We start from the raw sequence: 24806 nt of genomic DNA, 5'->3' as shown, positions 1-24806 counted from the left end.
TTGATCCTGATTGATCTTATACACTGTCTGTCTTCCACATGGAAAGTACCACTGCTACTCTGAGGCTCCAGGAAAAAAATCTTTCCTATCTGGAAGTGCTGGAGGTAAAACAAACAGAAGGCATGAACATGAACACCTGAGCAGAGATGAAGGGTAGTGTGCCTGAATCCATTCACTCTTGTACCTGAAAGCCAGCAGTGCCATACATTTTGTGACTATGTTAAATATGTTAAATATGCCTTGTTGGGATGCTGGGATGTTAGCAGGACAGAAAGGGTTCCAAAGCTCTAATTTTCTAAAGTGCAGAAGGCAGAATATGCCGTGCCATTGATGTGAGTTCAGCTGGTGTACAAGGATGCTCCAACTGCCCTGCAAGGATGCCCCAGAGCAGCATTTCTAACTGGAGTAGCTGGGCTTGGCCTGTTTTCCATATCAACTCAGGAAGATATTGGAAAGTTTAGCTGAAGAAGAACAGAACAGCACAAATGGAGATGTAGGCTAAGCCTGCAGACACACTGCAGCTGGCACATGCTGGATATGCCCCTTGTGTGTGGTGGTACCCAGCTAGTGAGCTGTGCCCAGGCACTGCTGTTCCCTGCAAATATCCCAGGCACTACTTGTGGGACAGATCACAAATTAAAACCCCAAACCTTGTTCTACTACAGAAAAAATCCCCAGTGTGTTCTGCAGTTCATCATCCTGTAAAGCAGACACACAGAGTGTGTTGCTCTTTATTTCACCAAGAAGCCTGTTCAGTTGCTTAAGTTACAGCATAAAGTTATTCTACATTTTTACTGCTTTTTGCTACTTTCTCTTCACATAATTTCTGAGTGAAATAATTCCATTTGGCTGATTGATTCAGGAATTTGACTGTCACATTTGAGGCATGACATTTGAAAACGCATGGTAATGGACTTGAAATGTGTTGCTGTAAGTTTTAAAGTGATTTTTTGTAATGTTGAGGTGGAGCACTAATATCCCTTTGGGTAAAATCTATTGCCCCTAGAAACAATATTTCAAAGTTCACTAATATTCATGACTGCCTTCTCCTTGTAATTGCATCACTGAAAGAAAACCGATGTGCTTTACAGGCTGGTTGGAAACAGCTTTGCAAAGATTTTTACAACACTGTGACAAAAGACAAAAGTAGATCCAGAGCAGATGAATGGCTCACTTGCAGCAAAGATCCAGCTGCAGTGGGCTGGAACTCCTGTGCTCCATCTCTGCCTGGTGGCTTTCTGGTCCCATCTCAGAGTGGCTTTCTGGTCCCCTCTCTGGCTAACCCTGGGAGTTCAAAGCCCAGGAAGAGTGCAGGGCTGCCCTCAGAGTGCAGAGAGCAGCTGGATTGCCCCCCTGACCTGTTCCTGTCAGGATAGCTCCTCTTAGAGCTGAGTAAACAGCAGCTGGTCAAAAATGCAAACTGGGAGTGCAATTATGTATTTAAATTAATCGTTTTACTTCATGTTGAGCTTTAATAAAGCTCATGTTCACGCTGGTAGTGAGGCTGTGGCTGTGACTGAGGTCACCTCTGATGAGTTTTTAGACTGAGGGCTGTGCTGAACTGTGCTCTGAATGTCCCTGCCACACAGAGCACAGGAACCATTATCCCAGTTTATCACTTACACATTTATATAACTTATAAATTTTGTCATTCATACATTATAAAATTACCCTGCTGGGATTCTAAGCTTGCAGTAGTGTACCTTTTCATGTTTGAGGAACTGAGGCCAGTTTTGCCTGATGACTGAACAGCAAAGCTCACCTTGTGAATGAGAAGAGCACCAGGCAACTTCTGGCTACACCTGCTTCTCAAAAGGGGAGCAAGAGCCTTATTCCAGGTGCTGCACTACTTGTGACATGCAGCAAACTAAAATTATGTGAGTCTGTGTCCCAAAGTGAAAACAGAGGGTTGACAATAGAAAATATATTTGGGTTTTTTTGGTTTGGGGATTTTTTTTGGCGTTTTGTTTTGTTTTGTTTTGTTATGGGGTTTTTTTTGGTTGGTTGGTTTGGTTTTTTGTTTGTTTTTGGTTTTGACATTTTTGTTTGTTTGGTTTTTTTTTTTGTTTGTTTTTTTCTTGCAAGCAGAGCATGAAAAATCTGTAGTGAGGTATTAATGCAAACCAGCAAAATGAGACTTTAACCGTCTCTTCCCCACCACTACCACCACCATGTTTCAACCTCAACAGGCCTAGAGGTGGAAATTGTGTGTTTGCAATTTGAAGTGCTGATAAACCACTAATCATATCAGAAATTAGCAAGCAGCGCACCTGATAAAGAGGAGACAGTTTCTGCAGACTGTCACTTCTCAAGGATAAATAATGTGTTGTACAGGGAATATGCTTCAGGCAGAATAATTAGGGGAAATACAGATGAGAGCTGTATGTCTGATGGAGTTACCCTCTGCTCTTGCTCTCAGAGGACCCTCTTGAAAATCGTATCTGTAATGGATGTTATGGAGATTTGAAAGAAAATTTGAAACATGCGACTTTTTATCTGCTTTTGATGTTACATTCAGCTGCTTTCATCTCAGAGGATAAAAGTAATTGAACAATAATCCCAAAGAGAGTCAAATACACAAATCAATAAACTGCTCTCACAGGAGAATTTATTTTGATGAGCACACTGGTACCTCACACTTCCCTAGGCTGTGAGGTTTCCATTCAGTGTCTTGTTCTCTTTAATACAGATAGTGTGCCATGATTGGAACATAAACAATGAATGAGGCAGATCTACTCACTGAGTTCACCAGACAAAAACAGCTTTCTGCTCCCTTTGAGTGACATCCTAAATCTTAATTGAGTGTTGAAAGCTTGGCACTGTCTTTTTATTTTTGTGTTCTTTTGGGAAGAACAATGAAAGCCAAGGGCTAGGGCTTCCATTAGACACAGTGAGAGTGCAGGCTGTTGTTAGGCAGGAGTGTTTTGCTACCTTGTCTGTGATGTACAGAGGAATTTTTCATCCTTTGTATTCCTTTTCTCTGCAGTGCTTTCCAGTAATTTTGGATTTTTTTTTTTTTTTTAATCTGTTATGATTTATTCTCCTGAACCTTTTATATGCATTTCTTAATAAATCCTAGGTGGGTCAGGCGGGAAGGGACCACGCTGGGCTCATCTGGTGCCAGCTCCGTGCTCAGGCAGGGCCATCCCAGAGCCAGGGCACAGGGCTGTGTCCGTGTGGCTCTGGAATGTCCCAGGGAGGAGAGCCCAGAGCCTCTCCGGGCTGTGCTCAGGGCTGGCACTGCCCAGGGCAGCAGCTCTGCCTCTGCCCAGGGAATTGCTGGGCTCCGGCCCTGCCCGGGGCTCTGGGGCAGAGCTGGGCCTGCCCTGCCCTCTGCACACTGGGACAGACTGGGGGACAGGGACAGACAGACAGGGGCAGACAGGGGGACACAGGGACAGACAGACAGGGACAGAATGGGGGACACAGGGACAGACAGACAGGGACAGAATGGGGGACACAGGGACAGACAGACAGGGACAGACAGGGGGACACAGGGACAGACTGGGACAGACAGGGACACTCAAGGACACCCAGGACAGACAGGGACACCCATGGAAAGCCAGGGACGGACAGGAACAAAGGGACAGACAGGGACACCCAGGGACAGACTGCTACAGGCAAGGACAGACTTGGATGGACAGGGACAGACAGGGGACACAGGGACAGACAGGGGCACCCAGGTCACACAGGGACACACAGTGATGGACAGGGACAGACAGGGATGGACAGGGATTGGCACACAGACAGGGGCACCCAGGTCACACAGGGACACACAGTGATGGACAGGGACAGACAGGGACAGACAGGGATTGGCACAGACACACAGGGCCAGCCAGGCACAGCCAGGGCTGAGCCCCTCTCAGCTGGGCTCCTCTCCAGGCTGAGCAGCCCCAGCTCCCGCAGTCTTTCCTGGGCACCGAGATGCTCCAGGCCCTTCCCCAGCTCCAGGAGCTCCTGGCCCTGCTGTGCTGAGGAGCCAGAGCTGGGCACAGCACCCAGAGGTGCCCCCAGGGCTGGGCACAGCCCCCAGAGGTGCCCCCAGGGCTGGGCACAGCCCCCAGAGGTGCCCCCAGGGCTGGGCACAGCACCCAGAGGTGCCCCCAGGGTTGGGCACAGCACCCAGAGGTGCCACCAGGGCTGGGCACAGCACCCAGAGGTGCCCCCAGGGCTGGGCACAGCCCCCAGAGGTGCCACCAGGGCTGCATCACCTCCCTGGATGTGCTGTCAAGAGCTCAAGAGGTTTAGGACAATTTGGCACTACTCTTCGAGTAGTCCTCTCAAAGCCACTGTTTCATCAACTTTAGAAGCTCCTTCTGCCAGATCAACAAGCAGAACAGGAAATATTTTAATATTTTTTCATATATTTGTCGTAGAAGAACATGATTCTGAAGAAATACTGAGAATTTCTCTTGCAGGTTGCACAGACATTTAAAGAACCCACAGTTACAAATGAAAGAAAACATTAAACAAGAATTAAAGAAGAATGCATTTTTCTGCTGCTCAGAATAATTGAACAGCCTGTGTAGAGGAAGCCTCTCTTTTACTCACTATTTTGATTACCTTATTTATTTTATGGAGATAATTTATGTTTTGTCAGGATCTAGCTTCTGTGTTTCTCTGAGTCTCCTCCACTTAGTCCATTTGAGGATAACAGCAAAGCACACAGAGGAAGAGATAATAAAAATAAATGCATGTATGTGTTAGTATAACAAACAATTAAAATAAATATTTTATTGATGCATAATGAAATAAATTTGTAAAATCTGATTTTTTACTTTTGGTTGGCAAAAAACCAGTGGTTTACCTGCTTTCTAATCTCACTTTCATTAGCATATTTAATTAAGCTGTTCTATTTAATCATCAAAATGCTCAGTAATGTGCATTTTGTTCCCAGCCACGGAATGCCAGCGCTATGTGTATCCATGATCGATATTTTTAATAAAATCAGTAATTACCCTTTATTGTTCTTTTAAATTGTTATTTTTTAAGCGTGTTAGGGCACAACAGGTTTGGGGTATAAAAGAAAGCAAGCTCTCATTTTGCCATTTCATAATATAATGAAAAAAAATTTCCTTTAAATAGATGCTAATAAACCTTTTTTAAAAAGCAGTGCTTAATTATCTTGAAGTTGTTTACAAGTGGAGCCTTGGCAGCTCAGCTCTGGCTGTAGCAGTGCTGGGAAGGCTGTGCTGGCAGCTCAGGTCCTGCTCTGCACAGCCTCTGCTTTCCCTGTGCCCTTGGCCAGCCCCTGGATTTGGTCTGGGAGTGTGACAGGCACATTTTGTAACAAATGGAGGGGTCCAGGTAGATCTGGGATCCATTTAAGGGCATTGGGGTTGTTTTAAATTTGTTTTGTTTGGTTCTGTTTAGCAAAGTAGAAGTCTGAGATTAGAGGATGTTTTATGGGATTTTAATGTATCAAATATTTTCCTTTTTTATAGATATTTTCAAATTTGGGTGTCTTTCAACTAAAATTTGCAACTGAAACAAAACCAGATCAATTAAAAAATTAAGAGGATTTACATTTAACCGAATTAAAATGATAATGTTAGTTGTGGAGAGAGCTCGGTCCCTGGCTTAGCTAACCACATACTCCACAATCTAACTTATTTCCTACTTCTTTTATAATAATGTGGCAGCATTCCTTTTTCCTTATTGCTCAGAGAATGCTCTAAAATAGCCTGGTTTAGTTTATCAGCTGTAATGACACCTATTTCTTTGTGCATGGTTTGGGCTGTAGTGATTGAAGACCTCACAAAGAGCTTGTTTGTTCTCTGGTGATTTCTTTGTGTCAGTCTCACTCCTTTATTCTCTTTTCTCTACTGCAAGTCTTTCAGAATATCCCTTTCTGTATAATTGCTTACTTTCAGCTCTGTCTGCACTGCCTTTGGACCAGTGATGGTATCTGAAGTGGCTTAAAAGAAAGCAAATTTAGATCCAAATATTAGGGAGACGTTCCTTCTTCAGAGAAGGGCAAAGCCAAAACACTTTCACAGCACTGCAAGACTGGTGATCTCTGTTTAACCAGTGCTTTCAACTGTCATGTCTGAAAGGGTATTTATCCACATTTTGGCTCAGAGGCATTGAAATGTGATGGGCAGCAGCTGAGGGCTGTGAGGAGCTGTCACAGAAGGACACGCTGCACTCGAGGGATGGACAGAGTTGTCCATCACTCAGAGATGTCTGTGCCTGGGACAAGGCTGTGGAAGGTGTTTGTGGGACAATTCCTCTGGCAGGATCTCTTTGATGAGATAAGCAGCACACACTGTGGAGGGGCTGAGTTTACCCTGAGCCACCACACACCCGTGAATTTTACATTTAAGATAAACCGCTGGGTTATTTTTGCTCTTTTTTCTTTGCTGCATTTTTGTATAGTAAGCGTGCTTCGCTAGACTTGTTTCATCCTGTGGAAATTAAGAGAGGAAGATGAGGGATAGGGAATAAAAGGCAGAGACAGAAGGCTTCAGCTTTAATCTAACACCCTGAATAAAATCATTGTTGGACACATTTCAGTTTGGTTTTCTACCCATAGACCAAGAACACTGTCTTTGAAAAACACAAAGGAAACCTTCTAACTGCTGGTTCCAGGCCAGGCTGGGTGGGGCTTGCAGCATCCTGCTCCAGAGGAAGGTGTCCCTGCTCATGGAAGGAGTGTTGGAACTAAGGTCCCTGCCAAACCAAGCCTTTCAAAGATTCTGTAATTATGAATTTTGTGGCTGTTGCTTGAAAAATGGCCATTGTTTCAATTTATTGTGGGAGTGAAATATTCTGTGCACTTCACCACTCTGTGATGATGCTGCCAAATTTATGTTTTGTAAATAAAAATGAATTTAATTTTTTCCTGGGCTACAGAGAGAGGCTGTACTGTGCTGGTAGTTGGGAGAACACAGGTTTTGGTGGCATTACCATCTACCAGTGCACCCAATTTTCTCCTTATCTCCTTCCAGTCTGCCTAGGGGAAGGGCTGGGGACTTTACTGGGGTGCCCAGATTCTGGATGGCCTGTGCTGGCTGGAGTGATGACCTCAGTGTGGGTGTGCAGAGGGGAAGACAGAATTCATAGTTAAACCTGTTTTCTCTCTCTTTCTGTAGCTGAAAGTATCAGTTCAGGATTCAGACAAAGCTGCTGCTCATGGCACGCTCCTTTTTCTTCCCTTTGTGCATTCTCAGTCTCTGTAACCTGCTGCTGGGAAATAGAATTTAATCAGTGCACTGCTAATAAACTCTGCCTGCTGCTCTCCATAGGGTCAGGGGACACGGGCACAGGGCCCCAGATGAGGAGGGACATCTCCACTCGCTGTCGTGTCTTTACTGACAGCAGCAATTTCTTGCAATTAGGCTCCTGCAGCAGGTACTTAACCCTGGGGCAGCAGCTGATTGTCTGTGTTTAACTTCACTGCTCGATTTGAGCTCTGTGTTCAAACCCCAGTGTTCCCCCCACAGCTTCCTTTCCTCTCTGTTCTTCCCCTGGTGGAGGGTTACAGAGCTCTGGCAATTGTTATTGATAATCTAAACCAACCTTTTCTCTTCTATGCCTCACCTTGAGAGAGAGGAGGGCCAAGAACAAAATGAGCTCCGTGACACTGAATAAGGAATGAGCAAAACTGGCCTTAAAAGCCAGCTTTTCTGTGAAATTCTAATGGCAGGAAAAGCAGTCTCTGGACATTGTTTGCTCAACAATGGACTGAGAACGCAGATTCCACTGAAGGATCACTGGAGAGTTTGTTTCATTCAGCCACTAGAATCATCAAATCATTTAGGTTGGGAAGGTAGAGTCCAAGTGTTGGCCCAGCACTTGCCAAGCCCCCTGTTAAACCATGTCCCCAGGTGCTCTACACCTACACATGTTTTAAATCCCTCCAGTGACTGTGACTCTAAAAGTTCCCTGGGCAGCCAGTTTCAATGCCTGACCATCCTTTCTGTAGAGAATTTTTCCTCACATCCAACCTTAACATCCCGTGGCCCAGCCTGAGGTTGTTCCCTCTCCTTCTGTCTCTGTTCCCAGCAGCAGAGCCTGACCCCCCCTGGCTGTCTCCTCCTGTCAGGGAGTTGTGCAGAACAAGAAGTTCCCCCTGAGCCTCCTTTTCTCCAGGCTGAGCCCCTTCCCAGCTCCCTCAGCCACTCCTCATAGGACTCGAGCTCCACACCCCTCCAGACTTTCACATCCCAAGGATTCCAGAAAGGCTCTGGCTGCTGAGTGTTTGCTGCAGCCCACCAGGGTAATGAAAGGTAGCAAAGCATCAGTGGGTGATGAGGTATTAAAAAACACTGTTCAGTCCTTGACTTTGATGTGAACGTTCCAAAAGTAATTAATGGTTCAACCAGGCTGAAATAAAAATACAACACTTGCACAGTGAAATCCCAGAGACTGCAATTTTCCTTGTGTGGGTTCAAGTCTCGTTTCAGTAGATCTGTGGCAGCTGTTTCATTGTTTAAGCTTCTTAAGAATTTACTTCTTTTTTTTTCCCCCAAGTTCTTAGGACACATAGAAAATGTTACTTCAGGGTACATAGTTTACACAAATATCTGATCTCTTAAGTATTCAAATTGGGCTGTTCTGTTTCTATCTTGCCTTGGTAGGTATCTGCCAATTGTATAATTGAAGCTGAGATATGTATTAGCAGCTTTTATTCCACTAGCCAAGTGGAATAAAATAGTTCTTTTCAGATATTTTCTTTTCTTTTCTTTTCTTCCAAATAATTTTCCATTATTTGGAAGCTATCATTCCAAGACTACAGAAATGGAGGCGTTTGTCCAGTTTCAAATATCAGCACTACCATTATACATGAATTATAAATTTTCCTTATCTTTTGGAAGAAAATATTATGAAAAAGGTGATGTTAGACAGGTCCCAGAAATAGCTACAGACCTTTTGAGACTGAATACTCACTAATAGGCAGTAGTTATACAGAGAGGAGAGTAGGACCACTGCCCTTTAAAAACAACAATACAAAATCTCATCCTGGAAAAGGAGGTTTCAATAGCTTCTGCTGTGGCAGAAATCAGTGTGGCAACAGGAAAACATTTTCAAAATTATATAGTCTCAGTATTCAGAAAGAAAGGAGATTGAAACCAAGAGAAGAAAACTAGAGAGAATATAAAGCTTTCCAGGGCCAGCTTCTGTTTGTTGATTTAATTCCAGTTTGGTTTCTCCCTCTCTGAAACTAAAATTTAAGTAGTTTTTACTTTCTTATTCTCCCTCTACTTAAAGATCTAGACAGCCACCAGATGTCTATCTCTACACTCGCAGGGATACCTCAGGACATGGATATTTGAGACCTGGTTTAGGACTGTCAGTCTGATAGTTCTTGGGAAAAATGCAGTCTAGTGGGGTCTGCACTATGGATTTTACCTTCCTGGTTTGTAACCAAACTTATCTATGGTTCACAGGCTGGTTATTCAATCAGAGGCTCTTTCAAACTGTGTGTGTGTGATGGAGCTTACAGCATTTGCAGCAAGGTTTTGAGCAGAATTAGAAGCTGGTTATGAGAAGCTTCTAACACTTAGAGTTTGGGGTTGGAAAGGAAAGGGCAAATGTGGACAGAATAAGAAAGGAAGCTAAAGACTGCAGGAAATCTTCCCTACCCAGCTTTGGGCAGATGACTTGGTGAGGTGATGATCAGGTTGTTCCTTATTCACAGGTACAGTGAGAACATCTGACATCCATTAACCAAATACCCTCTAATTGCTGATTCACTCCATAACATGACTGATTTAAGGCAAATAATTGTATTTTTAAAAAAAATAGAAGTGGTATAACATTACCATGGTGGTGAATTGACATTTTCAGCTGCATTATTGCATTTTCGTGAAATGCTTTTGCCTCATCTCAGCCACATTCTGAGTTGGTTGGGCACTGCAGTTGAGTGCTTGGTGTAATGCAGACTTCAGTGGGGCAAATATCTGCATTTGCTTTTGCTTTTCTTTCCTTTGGATGCATCTTGGAATGAGGCTTGGGATTACCTTTGCTGTTTCAGAAGCTGAATATTTTCAGAGAACTATTCTTTTGTTGACCTAATTTATCTGTACAATTCATCTGCAGAAACATAACTTTCAGGGATTTATAGAAAATGAATGCTTATCACCTCATGCTAAGTATATATGGGTATATTCATGCATAAAAATTTCCTAATTTCTAAATTAATCTCTTTTTTTTTGTTTGACACAGAGTTAAAGACTCACTTTTAAGAGATGTTTTCTGGATGCTGAGGGATTGACATGATTTGTAGGGAAACCTAAACCATTTGCTAGCTTTAGACCCCTGGTCTTTTAATATCCATCCCATTTCCAAAGTGTCTGCACATGTGAATATCTATAAAAAGATGCAAATACTTTCCCATTGCCAGTCCTTAGGGGATTTTTAGCAGTAATACAGAATGTGCAGGTTGTTAAAATGTATTTTCTGCTTATGCATGAGTAGATTGAAGTCAGGGTGGCTGGTTCGTGCTTTACTTTAAAGAATTACTAGAAGGGTTTTTTTACACTTTAATTATCTCTCAAAGAGGTGTGACTGGTATTCAGGAATCCTTCCAACTTTTTTGTTCCCATGAAAACATTTTTTTCTTAGGTTGAAGTTGTGAGAGACTATGAGAAGAGGGAAGAATCCTGAATTGCGATATAAATTAAGGAACTTTATGTGAAATTATGTATTTTCTGATTACCTTGTTCAGATATATATTGAGCAAAAGAGCAAACACCAGTTGAAGAAATGTCAGACAAACAAACCCTGACATCTGTAGAATTTTTATGGTCTGACTTATCTCAAACACTGATTTTACTCAGTCATCCTTCATTCTTTATATCTACATGTCTAGTGGCACATGCATTTATATTTTATATAAAGGGCAGAGTCTAGTCAGAGCATTTGAGTTAGGCTGTTAAAAATAAATTAAGGAACAGCAGGTGAAAATGATTCCTCCACATGAATATTCAAAGTTTACCTCAGCCAGATACTGTAGAAAGAATAATAAAGAGCAAAGAAACTTTGATGGGACCAAGGCATGGAGATGATCTGAAATTAAACTTTTATTGGCACCAGCTTGAGACAACTCAGAAAACATACTCAGGAGTGGCAGGATCTGCCTGTACGCCTCATTGCCAGAATATCCAGGATGTTGGAAATCCAGCATTGGATCCCTTAGTCTTGATTCTTTCACTCTGGGGCTTCAGTGTGAGCAGAGTGGGTTTGGAGGTGGCAGGAGGGTGTAGGGGCCATGGAGCTGAATTCAAAGCTGAGACACCTGAATTCATTCCTTCCCCAGGAGCCATTTCCTGTGTGTTTGCATCACTTAGGGCTGGACTCATCAAGGTCATTAAGCACTGTCAAGCAGGCCATCAGCTACTATTATTTTTAATTTTTTTTCTTTGTAAGAATGAAGAAAACACAACTTCCCCACTCCTTACCTGATAGAATCCTATGGGAATAAATCACATGGGAAGCCATTTTATTCATGGTGGAAAAAAACCATTCTTGTGGGGAATCCATAGGATTAGAGGATTTTAGAAAAGCTGGGAAGAAAGGCCTCAGAGACTGTAAGGATAGTGAAATGCTAAAGCAGCAGAAAAGATATATTGGCGGTAGCGAAGACATGAGAAATAGAACAATAAAGCTGTGTAGTTTAGCTTTCTAAGTTGTAAAAAGTATATTTTAATAAATATTTAGAAGGTTAAAAATGAATAAGGCTCTGTGCTTTATCTCTTATAAACAAACCATTGTATGAAATAAAAAGCTGTTATTGTTTTAATCAAAACTATGTGATTAGATAGAACTACTGTCAATATGCTTTTGCTCTATGTAATTAGCTAAGACTAAGTCTAAGACTATCTTATAGTATGTTGCAACATTAAATTTCCTTGGCCTGCTGTCTGCATGGCGAGCTGCTCGCATCAATCCATTATCATAACCATGTAATAAAACTGATGCTGCTTAAATAAACAGCTCACAACACTATTCAGATGTAGTCCTGTTCCATTTGTGTCTGTATATAAAGAGCCGGCACCAATTCTTTATTCGCAGAACTCCTCTTTATACAGTTTTACAGATCTCGTGTGTGATTCCAATTGGTCAGTAGCTTTCTTTGCAATTACTTTTGTTGGTTAGTAACAAATTGTTATTCTGTATTGATTGGTCACTCAAACTCCCAGGGTGTACATGCAGGAAAAGTTGTTTGTGAGATATAGTTTTCATTTTTCTAACTGTGTAAAACCACTTTATACAGGTGCTGGGGTTTTTTACCCAGGAATAGATTGTTATGCTAACAAACTGCTCACAACAGGATTGGTTTCACATGGGAACTTGCAAAATGTTAGTTTTGACAAGGCCAGCCATTGATTCTAGGAGAGCAGGCTTGGTTTTATGAAGCCTTTCTTTATGATTTTTCTACCTTACTGCAATAGAATCCTGTTGCCACTGCTGGATTCAGTGAGATTTCACAGGAATCAGGAGCACAACTGTGATAGATGAGTAATGTAAGTATTTACTCTTACAATTAAAAGGCAAATATCCAGTGTATATGTTAAGAGACATTTTTTAGATTTATAGTTATGTTTTACCCTCCCCTGTGTTGTTATCAGGGGTGGCCCGAGTTCAGGACATTTGGGAGGGTTGGCTCATTACTATGGCAGCGCCTGACCTCCAATCAAGATTTAAGGAAGTGAACTCCACCACTGGACAGTGAAGAAGGAGATAATGGACAGAACTTTGGGAGGGGCTAAAGGGTTAAAAGGTGAAACCTCCATTGTGTGGTAGAGCACATGGTGGGGAAAATCTTTTGCTTCCCGTAATATTTTCTCTATTCAGTCTTCTGTTGGTTTTTTGATAAGGTTTTAATAAACCTTTCTAAATTTTTGGAAGTGAGTAGCATTTTTCACATAACCACTGTTCAGGTTCTTGTGACAGGAAATTTCCAGGCAAAAACTCAGGAGCCAGAATGCAGCTGTGGATCCGATGTTCACTTCCCAACCACTTTGTACATTGTACAAACAAGAACATCCAGAACTACTCACACATGGAATGAAGCACGTTAATGGATGGCTGCCTTGATTAAACATCAAATTGTGTTTCTGTTTCTTCTCCTGCTCCCCAGACCCCGTGCACGGGCCGCAGAACGTGGAGGTGGTGGACATCCGCTCGCGGCAGCTGACGCTGCAGTGGGAGCCCTTCGGCTACGCCGTGACGCGCTGCCACAGCTACAACCTCACCGTGCACTACCAGTATGTCTTCAACCAGCAGAAATTCGAGGCAGAGGAGCTCATCCAGACTTCTTCCCACTACACCCTGCGAGGGCTCCGGCCCTTCATGACCATCAGGCTGAGGCTGGCTCTCTCCAACCCCGAGGGCAGAATGGAAAGCGAGGAGCTGGTGGTGCAGACTGAGGAGGATGGTGAGTTGTGGCAGGGTTGGTTGGTTGGGTTTGGAGGGAAGAGTTGTCTTCAAGTTGTAAATAACAGCATAACCCTCTGTCCTACAAGAATAGTGCAGCTTCTCTGGACAGTGTGTCTGTTTTGAGTGTAAAACTTGTAGGTTTAGATGATTTCCATTTCACAGCTGTGTTCTTGAAAGGGTGAAGATCTCTAAAGTGCTTGGGCATGACAGACACCAGTCTGAGAAGCTGTTAAAGAGCTGTAGGTTTAATTTTTCATGTTCTGAACCACCCAGCAACTTCCTTTGTCATGTGGGCAAACGCAGTCCTGTATTTATTGATTTTTCTTGTGCCTTCACATAAAAGAAGGCATGCCAAAAAAAATGTATAGTTCCTTCTTTTCCAGAGTGTAGCTTTTCTTAAAGGTGATCTTCTGGACATCACATTTTATAGAGATCTCAGAAGCAAAATTAATTGTGGGTATAAAAGAACGGTTGTGGATATAAAAGAACAGTTTTCTAGAGGAATTGATAGAAAGCTTCAAAGTGTTGCTATCCCACTGGAGCTATTTCAGACCAAGGACTAAATTCCTCTGCCTGGGCTGTACAAGTTGCTGTCCTGAGATTCTCTTAGCTGAAAGTGGCTCCTCCAACCCCATATATAACATGGGGAGACAAAAAAGGATGGCAGATATTTCAGAAAAATGAGCAGGATTTTTATCAGACAGGCTTGGGAGTGCATTTATTTGGTTATCTCCCATGGCATTTACATTTTGCTGGAGTAGGTGGATTTTTTTGAGCTGGCCTTGTAGCTGTAATGAAATATAAATCTTGCATTGTTACTTTACTAAGCAAATCAATCTTTTCTATGGATAAAGGTGTGCAGCCCCTTAGCATCTCCATGCCAAGGTGCTGTCTGGCTGTTTAGGTGGAAAGTTCTGCTATTGTGTAGGTGGAGAAGGACAAATTAAATTCCCTGCTGCTGCTCTGCTGTACAGAAATAAAATCATAGTGAAATTAGCATCATATTTTCATGGATTCTGATTTTATTTGTCACTTAGTGGTTACATTAGGGTATTGTTATTTGAACCAAAAGTTGAAAAATAAGCCTTTCACATTGATAGTAGCTTGGTAATGGTAGTGCCTTGAGGGATTTTAATTTTTAATTTAATTTATTTATTTTTAACATTCCACACCCTGTCTGATGGCCTTTTGGTGTCTCATGTGTGTGCAGCTGGAGCTGGTGCAGTTTTTAACACAGTTTGTCTGGGTTCTTTTCCCCTGCAGTTCCTGGACCAGTTCCCTTGGAATCTATCCAAGGAGGACCTTTTGAAGAGAAGATCTACGTTCAGTGGAAGCCTCCAAATGAGACAAATGGCATCATTACACTCTATGAGGTGAGAAGAACAGATTGTTCAAGGAATACGTGCCACAGGGCCCTTTTCATGTGTGTTTAAGCCAATCCTGAGCTCTGAGAGATCTCAGCAGGTGCTAAAATAAGCCTGATTAAAATAGATAAGAATCTTCAAGATAGTCTGTTGCTACCACTGAAAAAAATTTCCCAGTTCAAAAAAGAGAAAGATTTCATTTCAATATTTGTGGCAAATTGAGAGCCACACATTTCCCCATGTCTCAGGTGCCCTGTTTCCTTCTGCAGTAGCTCCAAGGTCTATTTGTTTTCCTTTTTTTTTTTCTTCTTGAGGTAAAACACTGCTAGGTTTTATACCTACACACAGTAACTGATTCCTCTTTGACTTCCACCTGTCACAGTACTTCCTGACAATATCAGCAGAAAGTAACCATCAACCCTTATCTCTTTTTGAATATTCCAGTGATAATATTTGTCCATTCCAACAATTTATCTGATTACAAAGTAGAGCAGGTTATGGGATGATCACTGACCATCCTGTGCCAGATGAGAAATAAACAATTTGATGTGAATATAGAGTTTTTCAGAGGTGGTGTTTCTTGTGAAGCTGAGGAAGTGCTACTGCTCTCATGTGCTCCTGGTAAAACTCTCCATAATGTCATGTACACCCAAATATGTGGAACAGGAATATAAGAGGAAGGAGTCTTTAGGGGATCATGTGAAATGAAATACAGTCCTACAAGAGAAGGTAAAGGCACTTGGATTGAATAGCAGAAAGTGGTGCACCAGTACTGGCTGAGCATGTGTCAGTTTATGGGTTCAGTATTTACCTCTGTAAGATTAGAGAAAGTTAAAAAAAAAAATAATTGTTTTTATGGTGACATAAACCCCTCATTGTGGTTTGTACAGCATTTTCTGACACAGAGGAGCAAGAACCAGTATTTCACTCTATTTTGTGCTTTCTGTACAAACTCACTTTAGAAAAGTCACAGGTGCAAGAAGCAGCTCTGACACCACCGATGAGGTTCTGCCTCTTTCCTCTTCCCATCCAGCCTCTCCATTTGGGACAGGGTGTCCTGTGATATGTCACTCCCAGGTGTCCTCACTGGCTCTCTCTGTCACAGTCAAATAGGAAAAATGAAGCAGGTTTCACATCACTGAGATCTTACACTCCAGCATGAACAACGAATGAAACTTTCTCCTGTAACTTCACTTTTAGGTCATCATTTGGCTCACAAAGGCCAGACTGAGTTTGACACAGCAACACTAAACAGATGAACAGAATTTCCTCTTGCTAATTTAGTGTCATTTCAGCCGAGCTGAAACCCTTGACTAAGTCTGGAGTCATTGTTGGTCACTGTGGAGACACTTACGGAAATGCATGCAGGTGCAAATCATGTGTCATTGCTAAAATAGAACCAGCCCTCGTCATTTCATGGTCTTTGAGGGTATCTGTGTAAGGAATTAGGCAATAAACCTGGGTGTGTTTTAAAGGAATTAGTCTGAATAGAATGTTACAAGTTCATTTTTTTCTGGCAACACAGGTGACCTATAACAGAACATTAAAATGACCCAAGTAAAATGATGCAAATGATGCAAAAATAACTCCTTTTAATTTTTAAAGAAGCAGTTTCTTACTAAAATATCGCCTTGGGCTCAGCTTGTTGAAAGGACTTCAGCAATCTGAGTAGATTTCTGGCAGAGCAGCTGCATGAGACACTTTAATGCCTGCAGGGTTGTGATGCATCATGACAGTGCCTTTGCCCCTGAAGTCATATCATTGCTCGAGTCTCAGAGGAGGCACAAACAAATTTTTCTTTTCTGATAATGACTCTCTGCATATTTGGCAGCTGGAGACAAAGAGAAGTCAAGGTGAATTCAAACTCTTCCCTCTTCCTCCTTTTATTAGTCCTCCCTACCTCCAAAAGGATAAACATCTGACTGCTAGAAACACCATGAGAACCACAGTACCTGGAAGCTGTCACGATGAAAATGTTGTCTATTCCTGTTCCTCCTTCCAGGTGAAAATTCTACAGAAGCTTTCCACTGTCCATGGAAGCCTGAGACAAGTCCATCAACTGGAGATAAAAATATAGGAGAGCAGTTGCACAACCTGAAGAGGTGGCCAGGGCACTCTCAGGGTGGTGTGTTCTGTTTGGAAAGTGGGGATCCCTGCAGATGGAGCCCACACAATTCCTGTACTGGTGTCACTGGGAATTCTGCTCTGTCCTGGGAGATTCAATGACCTTCCAGCTCTCTGGAAGCTCTGCAGTTATGTTGCTGTTATTAGGGAGAAAAAACACAAAGGCCTGTGAGCATCTATCAGTGAAAAAAAATAAGCCCTGCAGAGTATTTATTAAGTATTATCACTTTATGAACTTGAGTTAGTGGTGTCAGGTCCTGCATTACACCTGGAGGTAGCTGGCTAAATTCACACATAAGAATTGTGTCACTGAGAGTCTCTCAAACCCCTCTGGGCACAAACCCTCCTAATAAAAACAAATAAAACCCCACCTTCTCCCCCTGAGTAATAGTTCCCTCCTCACCATCACCATCACAATCTGATTCATTGTATCTGGATATTGTATTTTCCCTCTAATTCTGTTAAAAAAAATGTTATGAGCTTCTACAATGCTTTAAAATAACCATGCTGTCTATTCTACTTGCATCCCACTTGCTTCCCTTTGGGACTGATTTTCATCTCAGGTCCCTAATCATTCTTGCAGCTCCCTGCCAGATGTCCCTATAACCCAAATTGCTGTTGCAGTTTCCATACCCACTGCTTGGGTGCCAACTGGGCTGGGATTCAGCAGCACAACCTTCAGCATGTCTTTTGGCAGCCAGAAGCACTAATTTCATAATGACTGAATACTTCTTAAGAGCCTAAACAGAATGGAAGCACCTTCATGAAGCTTTTTGACTTCTGCAAGTGTCTTCTGATGGGTGTTTTTCCTTCCAAATGCTATTGCTGCCTTTTAACAAAGCAAGAGTGTTGCATTTAAAAGTGGTTTAACCCCCTCTGTGTTGAGAATTAATTGTTTCACTGGGTACATTAACAGCTGGATTTTTAAACAGAGAGGCCTTTTAGATCCCTTGTAATTGCTGTTCTAGATCCTTCTCTAATTGCAGTCTCTTTCTGGGGAGCAGAAACCTCTTGTTCAAGACAACTTGGAAAGCTCTGGGAATTACAAATCAGTTAATCAGCGTGCTGGGAAGATTAGGATATGAGCTGGGTAGAAAGGGAGAATGGAACAGATGGGGTGCTGGGATGCTGGGGTGATGCCTTGTGCAGGCTGACCTGGAGCAGAGGCTGGACAGAGCTAAAGAATAAAGCAGGGATTTATTAAAAGGCCTCAAGGGATCCACCTTGGGCAGCACAAGAGCCCAGCCAGGGCTGCACCCAAAATGAACCAAAATGGTCACAAAATGCACGAGTACTCACGGGGTCTGTCACTGTGATTGTTCTGGTCCATTTGCACATTGCAGTTCAGTGTCCAATCCCAGCTTTAGCCCATGCAGTCCCATCCTGCTTGTTTCTCTCTTCAGCCCACGTTGTTTGTGCTCTTGGGCTGAGATTTGGATAATTTGTCCAGCTGGAGAAGGAATTATTTTGTCTCCCTGCTCTGTGTAGAGCTCACCATCCCTTTGTCTCCCTGCTCTGTGCAGAGACCTCACCATCCCCTTGTATGAAGCCCAGACCCACACACCAAAGCACCAGAGAATCTGAAAAATATAAAAGCTAAAACCTGAGGCACAGGGGAAGCCACCAAAGCTCACAGGTGTGTGGTGAGACAGGAGGTGTCAGTCTGTCTGTCCATCAGGAAAGCCAGGGAGAAGCACAGCTACTGTTGGAAGCAACAGAGGGAAAGCCTAAAGCCTCTAACAGGTTCCCAGGTGGCTTCAAGGTGTGTAGGTACCTACAGGAGGCAGGCAGACCAATCTGTGCTCAGAAACCCAGCTGAGAGCAGAGCTGGGCTTTGCTGGTTCCTTGGCTTGGGTAAGATGCTCCACGCAGAGGGTTCTGCATGTGGCACTCATGGAAGAGGCACTATTGCACTGGTATTGTCCTCGTTGTCTCTGGGAGCAGCCTGTGAGCGGCACAATTCAGTCATTTCTCACTAATCCTGCCCCACCATCAGTCTCCTGGCAGACTGAAAGCACCACAACTTGTTGAAATTTTTATTTTACTCTTTTTTTTTAACCAGTCCTGAAAAGCTGTTCTTCTTTAAAATCCCTAATAATCAGATTCTGCTCATTGTCCTCACACCATGTGAGAGTTCAGCTTCAAAGCCTTTGTGTACAAAGACATGCAACAAAGATTTATTCCTTTTAATTTATTTTTTCCTAAGTGTGTGTAAAGTCAAACTACCATCAAACAGACGCTGTCACTGGGCTGCAAGGGCAAGCAATCTAATTTAAGGTCATAGCCCAGCTTTGGCACTAAAATTCTTCTGCTTTTAGATGACATGAGGTTATCTAAGATGTATGTTTAGTGCAAACTTGCATCTAGAAAATTTAAGTAAGCAAAACTTATAAATAATATCTGCATTTTGCTGTTCCTTTGGGCAGCTGAGAGCTTTCAAGTGCACTCTGGAAGTGATGCTGGCTTTTGCCTTTGTAAATACATTTTTTGTATGTATTCTATTTTTCAGAATTGTCAGTTTTTAGAATATTTCACCCTTAAACAGGAAGAACAAAGGGGAAACCCACCTATCATTGCTGTCTGAAGTACTTGTCACATTGCTTTAGGGAAAGCATTTTTAGGGATATTGAAATCCTAACAGCATTTAAAGGGTGGATCCCAAATATTCAGCTTCTTGGCTGGAAATATGGCTCCCAGACTGGTGAAGTCCTTTCAGTGAGCCATGCCTAAGAGCAATATTGAAACAGCAAATTGTCCTTTTAAACATTATAAAGTGCAGTCCTGTAATCACTTATGTCCTCATCTTTAGGATTGTTAAATCCCTGGTGTTTTGGGGAAAAATAAAGATGTATTTGCAGCTTCTAACTAGCTAGTTTTGTCAGTCACTGTTTCTGAAATGCTGTAAATCTCTATTTTGATGCCAGGAATAATAATACAAGGGACTTTCATACACAATTTCAGCTCTTTAATGGGATGCTTGGAGCCTAGTACATCTAATCCCAGTGGATTTGAGTTTAAATTGCCCTTCAGAGGCTACAGATCCTCTTAGTTACCATGTAAAATTGCAGTCTGCCCTTCTTCATCTCTCCAGTTGCCAATATGCCATTTCTTCTCCATCACCTCACTCCCTTTTGCAATGCAGGAGAGGTTGTTACATGCAAACTGCCTCTTTAGAGTGTCTTGCACGAGGTCAATATTTGTAGGATGCATTGCCTGTATTTATAAAAGGGTGGAAACAAATTTCTTCCACCCTTGACCCTGGAAAGTGCATGCTTATTATAACAAAAAGCAGGATTATCTGGTGTGATAGCTATGCAGGGATATGCATCCATTTCTATTCATAGCCCTTTTCTAAGCTGTTCAGGAAGCCTGATTTTTTTAGATTAAATCTTTCCTGCTAAAAGGTGTTGCAAAAAAAAAAATAAATTTCCCTGGATAAAGCTGCAGGGGTTGGGAACTCAGCTTGGCTTAGTCATTTGTTTGTTTATTTAAAGGGTTTGGGGGCTTTTTGTGGTTGTGAAGAGTGAAAAATGGCTCCCACAAGAAGGAAAGCAACAAGCACAAAATCTTGCAACCGATTTATATAAAGCTCTACAGTTGAAATAGTAGAAAGATGACAATTGTGGGAAATTGCCTTCAGTGAGAAGTGGCTTTGAATGTTCCCATGAAAATCAATCATGTTACAGCCTCTCAATTGCATTCCATGGATGCAGGAGACTCCTGGGATGGAGCTTTCTCACTTAGACTCAGCTGGGGCTGCATTTAGCTGAGCATGAGCAGAACATCCTGGAGACCCTGTCAAGGGTTCAAAATGCAGGCAGTGAGCAATTAAAGATGGGGTATTGGGTCCTGGTTTTATCAATCTGCAGGGACCTTGTTGGGAATGATTCCCTCTTCATCTGCAGCACTAATGCTGTTTACCTCTGACACTGGATTTATCAGATGTAGTCTCTTGTCTGTCCAGAGTCCATGAAAGTTGATTACATCAAGAATAAGGGGTTTACTGCATCTGTGTTATATTGAATTAGACTTCTTTAATAATCTAAACTAGCAATGGAAGTGTGTGGCCATGTATCATCTGTTCAAGTCTGAAGCTCTGTCAGCCCTACGGAGGCTGTGTCACCCTCTCAGTGACATGTAAGGAAAGCTGCTCACATCCAGCAGCTCAATTAGGTCTGGAGTTTATGGCTCTTAGCACAGAAGGGCCCTGGCTGAAGAGAAATTGTTTCTTTTATGCCTGCTGACTGTAGTATTTACTGAGCACTTGGTGAACAGGTTGGTTAAACGCTGCCAGTGTTCTGGGCTCCACTTAATAAAGATTCAGGCCAGAATAAGGGAAATGAACGGTGCTGATTGCACTGATTTATTATCATTTCTTGGCAACTGAGAAGGGTGATAAATCTGAGCATTGCTCGCTCTCTCAGGAGCTTGGGATGGTGTGTTAGTCACAGATCCTGTGGCTCTGTTCCTAGAACAAGGCAGGGCTCATTCAGAGAGATTTCCAGTGAAACCTGAGCATCACAAGGTCACAGGAAATATCTTTCCCCCCACCCCGCAACCAGTGGCATCCCACGGAGAGCTTCTGCCCTCCACCCCCATGCTGTTTAATCAATTTTAATACATTAATAGGGTGTATAAACTCCCCTGTCAGCATAGAACATGAGCATGTGCTTGAGTGACCCTCCTGCCAAACTCAGGGTGTTCAGTCAAGGTGGCTTCTCTGACCCTGCAAGGAAAGCACAATTTGCCTGTGTGCAATAACACAGAGGGCACCAAATGCAGCTGTTCTGGTGGAACAGGATGGTTTTCCTTCCCCATCACCTTTGGAAGCATCAGATGCCGGGGCAGGACTGGGGCTGGTTTGAGCTGGGTTGATTTTAGGTGCTGTGGGGAGCTGATAGGAGTTAGGCTGGGCTCTGTCTGCCTGGCACGACCTGGGGTGCTGGCTCTGCTTGGCTGCTCCTGCCTCTCCAGCTAAGGACAGCAGCAGCAGGGAGTTTACTCCAGATGCAGGCTGGGGGTTTACTCAGGGATTACTCCTTGTTGGAAAGAGCCAGCTGTGTTGATGCTTTAGGATTTTAGCTTTTCTATTTCCCATATATTTGTAACCCTGCAATTGTTCAGTGTACAGCTCCAAACCCCACACACAGTGTGAGCTGCTGCTTTCCCAGTTTGGGCAGACACAGCAATTCCTCTCCAGGCTGGGAATCAAGGACACCTCACTGCCTCAGGGCCCAGAGATGGAAACAAAAGCGAGTTGGGGGCAGCAAACTTGGGGTAAATGACTTCATTACCTGAAGCTGTAATTGAAGATTAACCCCCAATATGCAAATGGACCAAACTTATAAAAGTGTGAAAACCCATGACCCATGGTCCATTTTTGGGTGTAGCTCCTGGGTGAGCTTCGTCTGCCCAAAATGTACTTGAAGGCCCTTCAATAAATACAACTGCCTTTTATTCCCTAATATTGTCTGGCCTCTGATTTTAGGTAGCCCCAACAAAGCACCAGTTTTTTATTGCTCCTGTTGCTCTCCACCCTGTCCCAGTTACTTTAGCACAGCCTTCAACTTAGGGAATGTTTAAATGTTTCCCTAATTAGGGATGCTTTTCTGAATAAGCACCTCAAAGAGCTTTTGAACAAACTTCTTCAAATTATATAGGATTCTTAATTGTGTGTTACTCATTTGCTGTTACTTGCAAGATGTGCTTAACTTGGGAGCATTTGTTAATGATGCTTTTTAAAATCCTGTGGTTTCCAGTAACATCTTAGGAAGAAAATGAGAGGGTTTTTCTGAGAAACTCAGATGTCAGGGTTTTTCAAATGTATGACAACCTCCAGGTAAGTAGCATACTTGTGTTATAAATAGAATGAATCAACTGTTTAAAAAAAATGCTTGATCAAGCTTTTCAGAAATAAAAGCATAATGTGGTCCCTTGAGCACAACAATTTCTTTGATTACCTTTTTATTGTTCTTTTGAAGCCAGTAGACATGCAGTGATATAAATCCCATGCAAATGAGAAGATATTTGGTTACAACAACACTTTTTTTTTAGGAGCTGAATTATTTTAGTGTGCACATTGTGCTTTTTCTAAGCCAAACTAAATGATAAGAATTGAAAAAAACCTCCAACTTATTCTTTCTTGTAATGAAGTTCAATTTTAAAACATCCTTTTGTAGATACATCAGCATCTTGTCTTTCTTCTTTCCAATGTTTTTTTTTTTTTCCCCCAGAAAAAAATACCATTTCAGTCTATTCTTTTTTTCTTCTCTATAGCGCTCATTCAGGAGAACAGCTGATCCTTAATCCCATTTCCTCCATCTCATCTTTTCACGTGGCGGTATACCTATGCAGTTAGAGTACTACAGAGCTCTTTAAAAACTCCATTTTCACATCTTGCATTATTTTGTTTACCAAAATGTAGCAGTTAGCTAAGTTGAAAGCAAACTGCAGATGCATGTTTGCACTTCCTTCCTAGATTGTGGGGTTTTTTCCCTCTGTTTCATCTTCAGTACTGTTTAATTTAGAAAATACATACAGCTGGATAATTCAGGCGTGGTGATGGTTTCATCCTGATAATGGATGCCACTGAGGAACTTTGAAAAGGGGGAGAAGCCAGTCAAGGTGATCTTTGCATCACCTTCAGCAGTATGGATGGGAGGATGCATGGCTCCTTTTGGGAAATTCACCTTGTTGCTGTCCTTTGTGTTTGTGTCTTGGAGCCAGTCTTTATGATCCTGCCGTCCAATGGACAGGATGGGTTTGGGTTTAGTTTTCTGTGCCCTGCTCATTTACCAGTTTCTGTCACTTGGAGTCCACTGCCTCCTTTCTCCTTCCCCGTTTTCCCTTCCCTGTTGGTTTCGCTTTTCCCTGATCCTGGGACAGGATGGGTTTGGGTTTAGTTTTCTGTGCCCTGCTCATTTACCAGTTTCTGTCACTTGGAGTCCGCTGCCTCCTTTCTCCTTCCCTGTTTCTCTTTCCTGTTGGTTTTGCTTTTCCGTGATCCTACTCTCCCTGCTGTCCAGGTGGTATTGCTGGCAGTGAGGGTGAGGTGCCTTTCAGAAGAGTGAAGGCTTTAGCACAGGGAGAACTTTTCCTTTTGTTCTCAATTCACCTGCTTTGCCCTGAATTTGGGAAAAGTGACTTAGGGTGAACTTGGATGGGGCTTGGAGCAAGCTTGCCTAGTGGAAGGTGGCAGGGGGTTGGGCTGGGATGATCTTTAAGGTCCCTTCCAACCCAAACCATTCTGTGAGGCAGACACTTGGCTTGGAGAATAAATACAAATACATATCTTAAGATTCAAGTGACTGAAACAACACCATCTCACAACTGTCAGTACAGTAAGAGCTAAGATTGGTGTTTGATCTATAAATGTGGTCAAACCATTTTGTACACACATGGGCCTTGCTGCTGCTGCTGCTTTCTGCTGTGCAGCAGACCCAGCAGCTGTGTGTGATGCTGCTCACATCCCACTCACTGGTTTGGGGGCTGTTCCTTGCCCACAGCTTTCCCTACACCCAGTGTATCATGGCAAACCACAATGAGGGGTTTTAGGCAGAGCTTTCAGCATCAAGGAATAACTGAGGAACAAGCATGGAGATTGAATAACTGCCTCAATGCTGCAGTCCTATCAAAGCAATTTCTATAGTTGTCATTTTCTGCTATTAAGCTGAACAATGAGGCTCTCCAATAAAATCATATGAAATAACAGCTCATTAAAAGCTCTCCTTAATATATAGCATGCTAATTAATGTCAGTGGGGTGCAGGCTTGAATGGCAGAATAGACTATAATGTTTAGAAAGTAGGTAAAATAAAAGAAGATATTTTATCGTTAATGACCTTTTAGTAAACCTAATGAAATCCTAACGGCCTGAATACATTACTGAGGCACTCCCAATTGCTTTGCTACCTAGTCCATTCTTCCTCCTTTT

The 24806-nt window shown here is 42.6% G+C and overlaps 1 protein-coding gene across 10 annotated transcripts in view; it reads left to right on the top strand.

Annotated features, from left to right (window-relative positions):
- Positions 1–24806, top strand: part of PTPRT (protein tyrosine phosphatase receptor type T) — a 452765-nt gene that overhangs the window by 281340 nt on the left and 146619 nt on the right. For all 10 annotated transcript variants that reach the window (XM_039728161.1, XM_039728157.1, XM_039728164.1 and 7 more), the window contains exons 8-9: positions 13088–13384; positions 14650–14759. In XM_039728161.1, coding sequence (XP_039584095.1) covers positions 13088–13384; positions 14650–14759 — 407 coding nt within the window. The remainder of the gene's footprint in view (positions 1–13087; positions 13385–14649; positions 14760–24806) is intronic.

Source organism: Passer montanus, unplaced genomic scaffold (genome assembly GCF_014805655.1).
Source record: "Passer montanus isolate IOZ18808 unplaced genomic scaffold, ASM1480565v1 scaffold64, whole genome shotgun sequence".
In the NCBI taxonomy this organism is placed as follows: Eukaryota; Metazoa; Chordata; class Aves; order Passeriformes; family Passeridae; genus Passer; species Passer montanus.
This window is presented reverse-complemented; position numbering and strand designations above follow the sequence as displayed.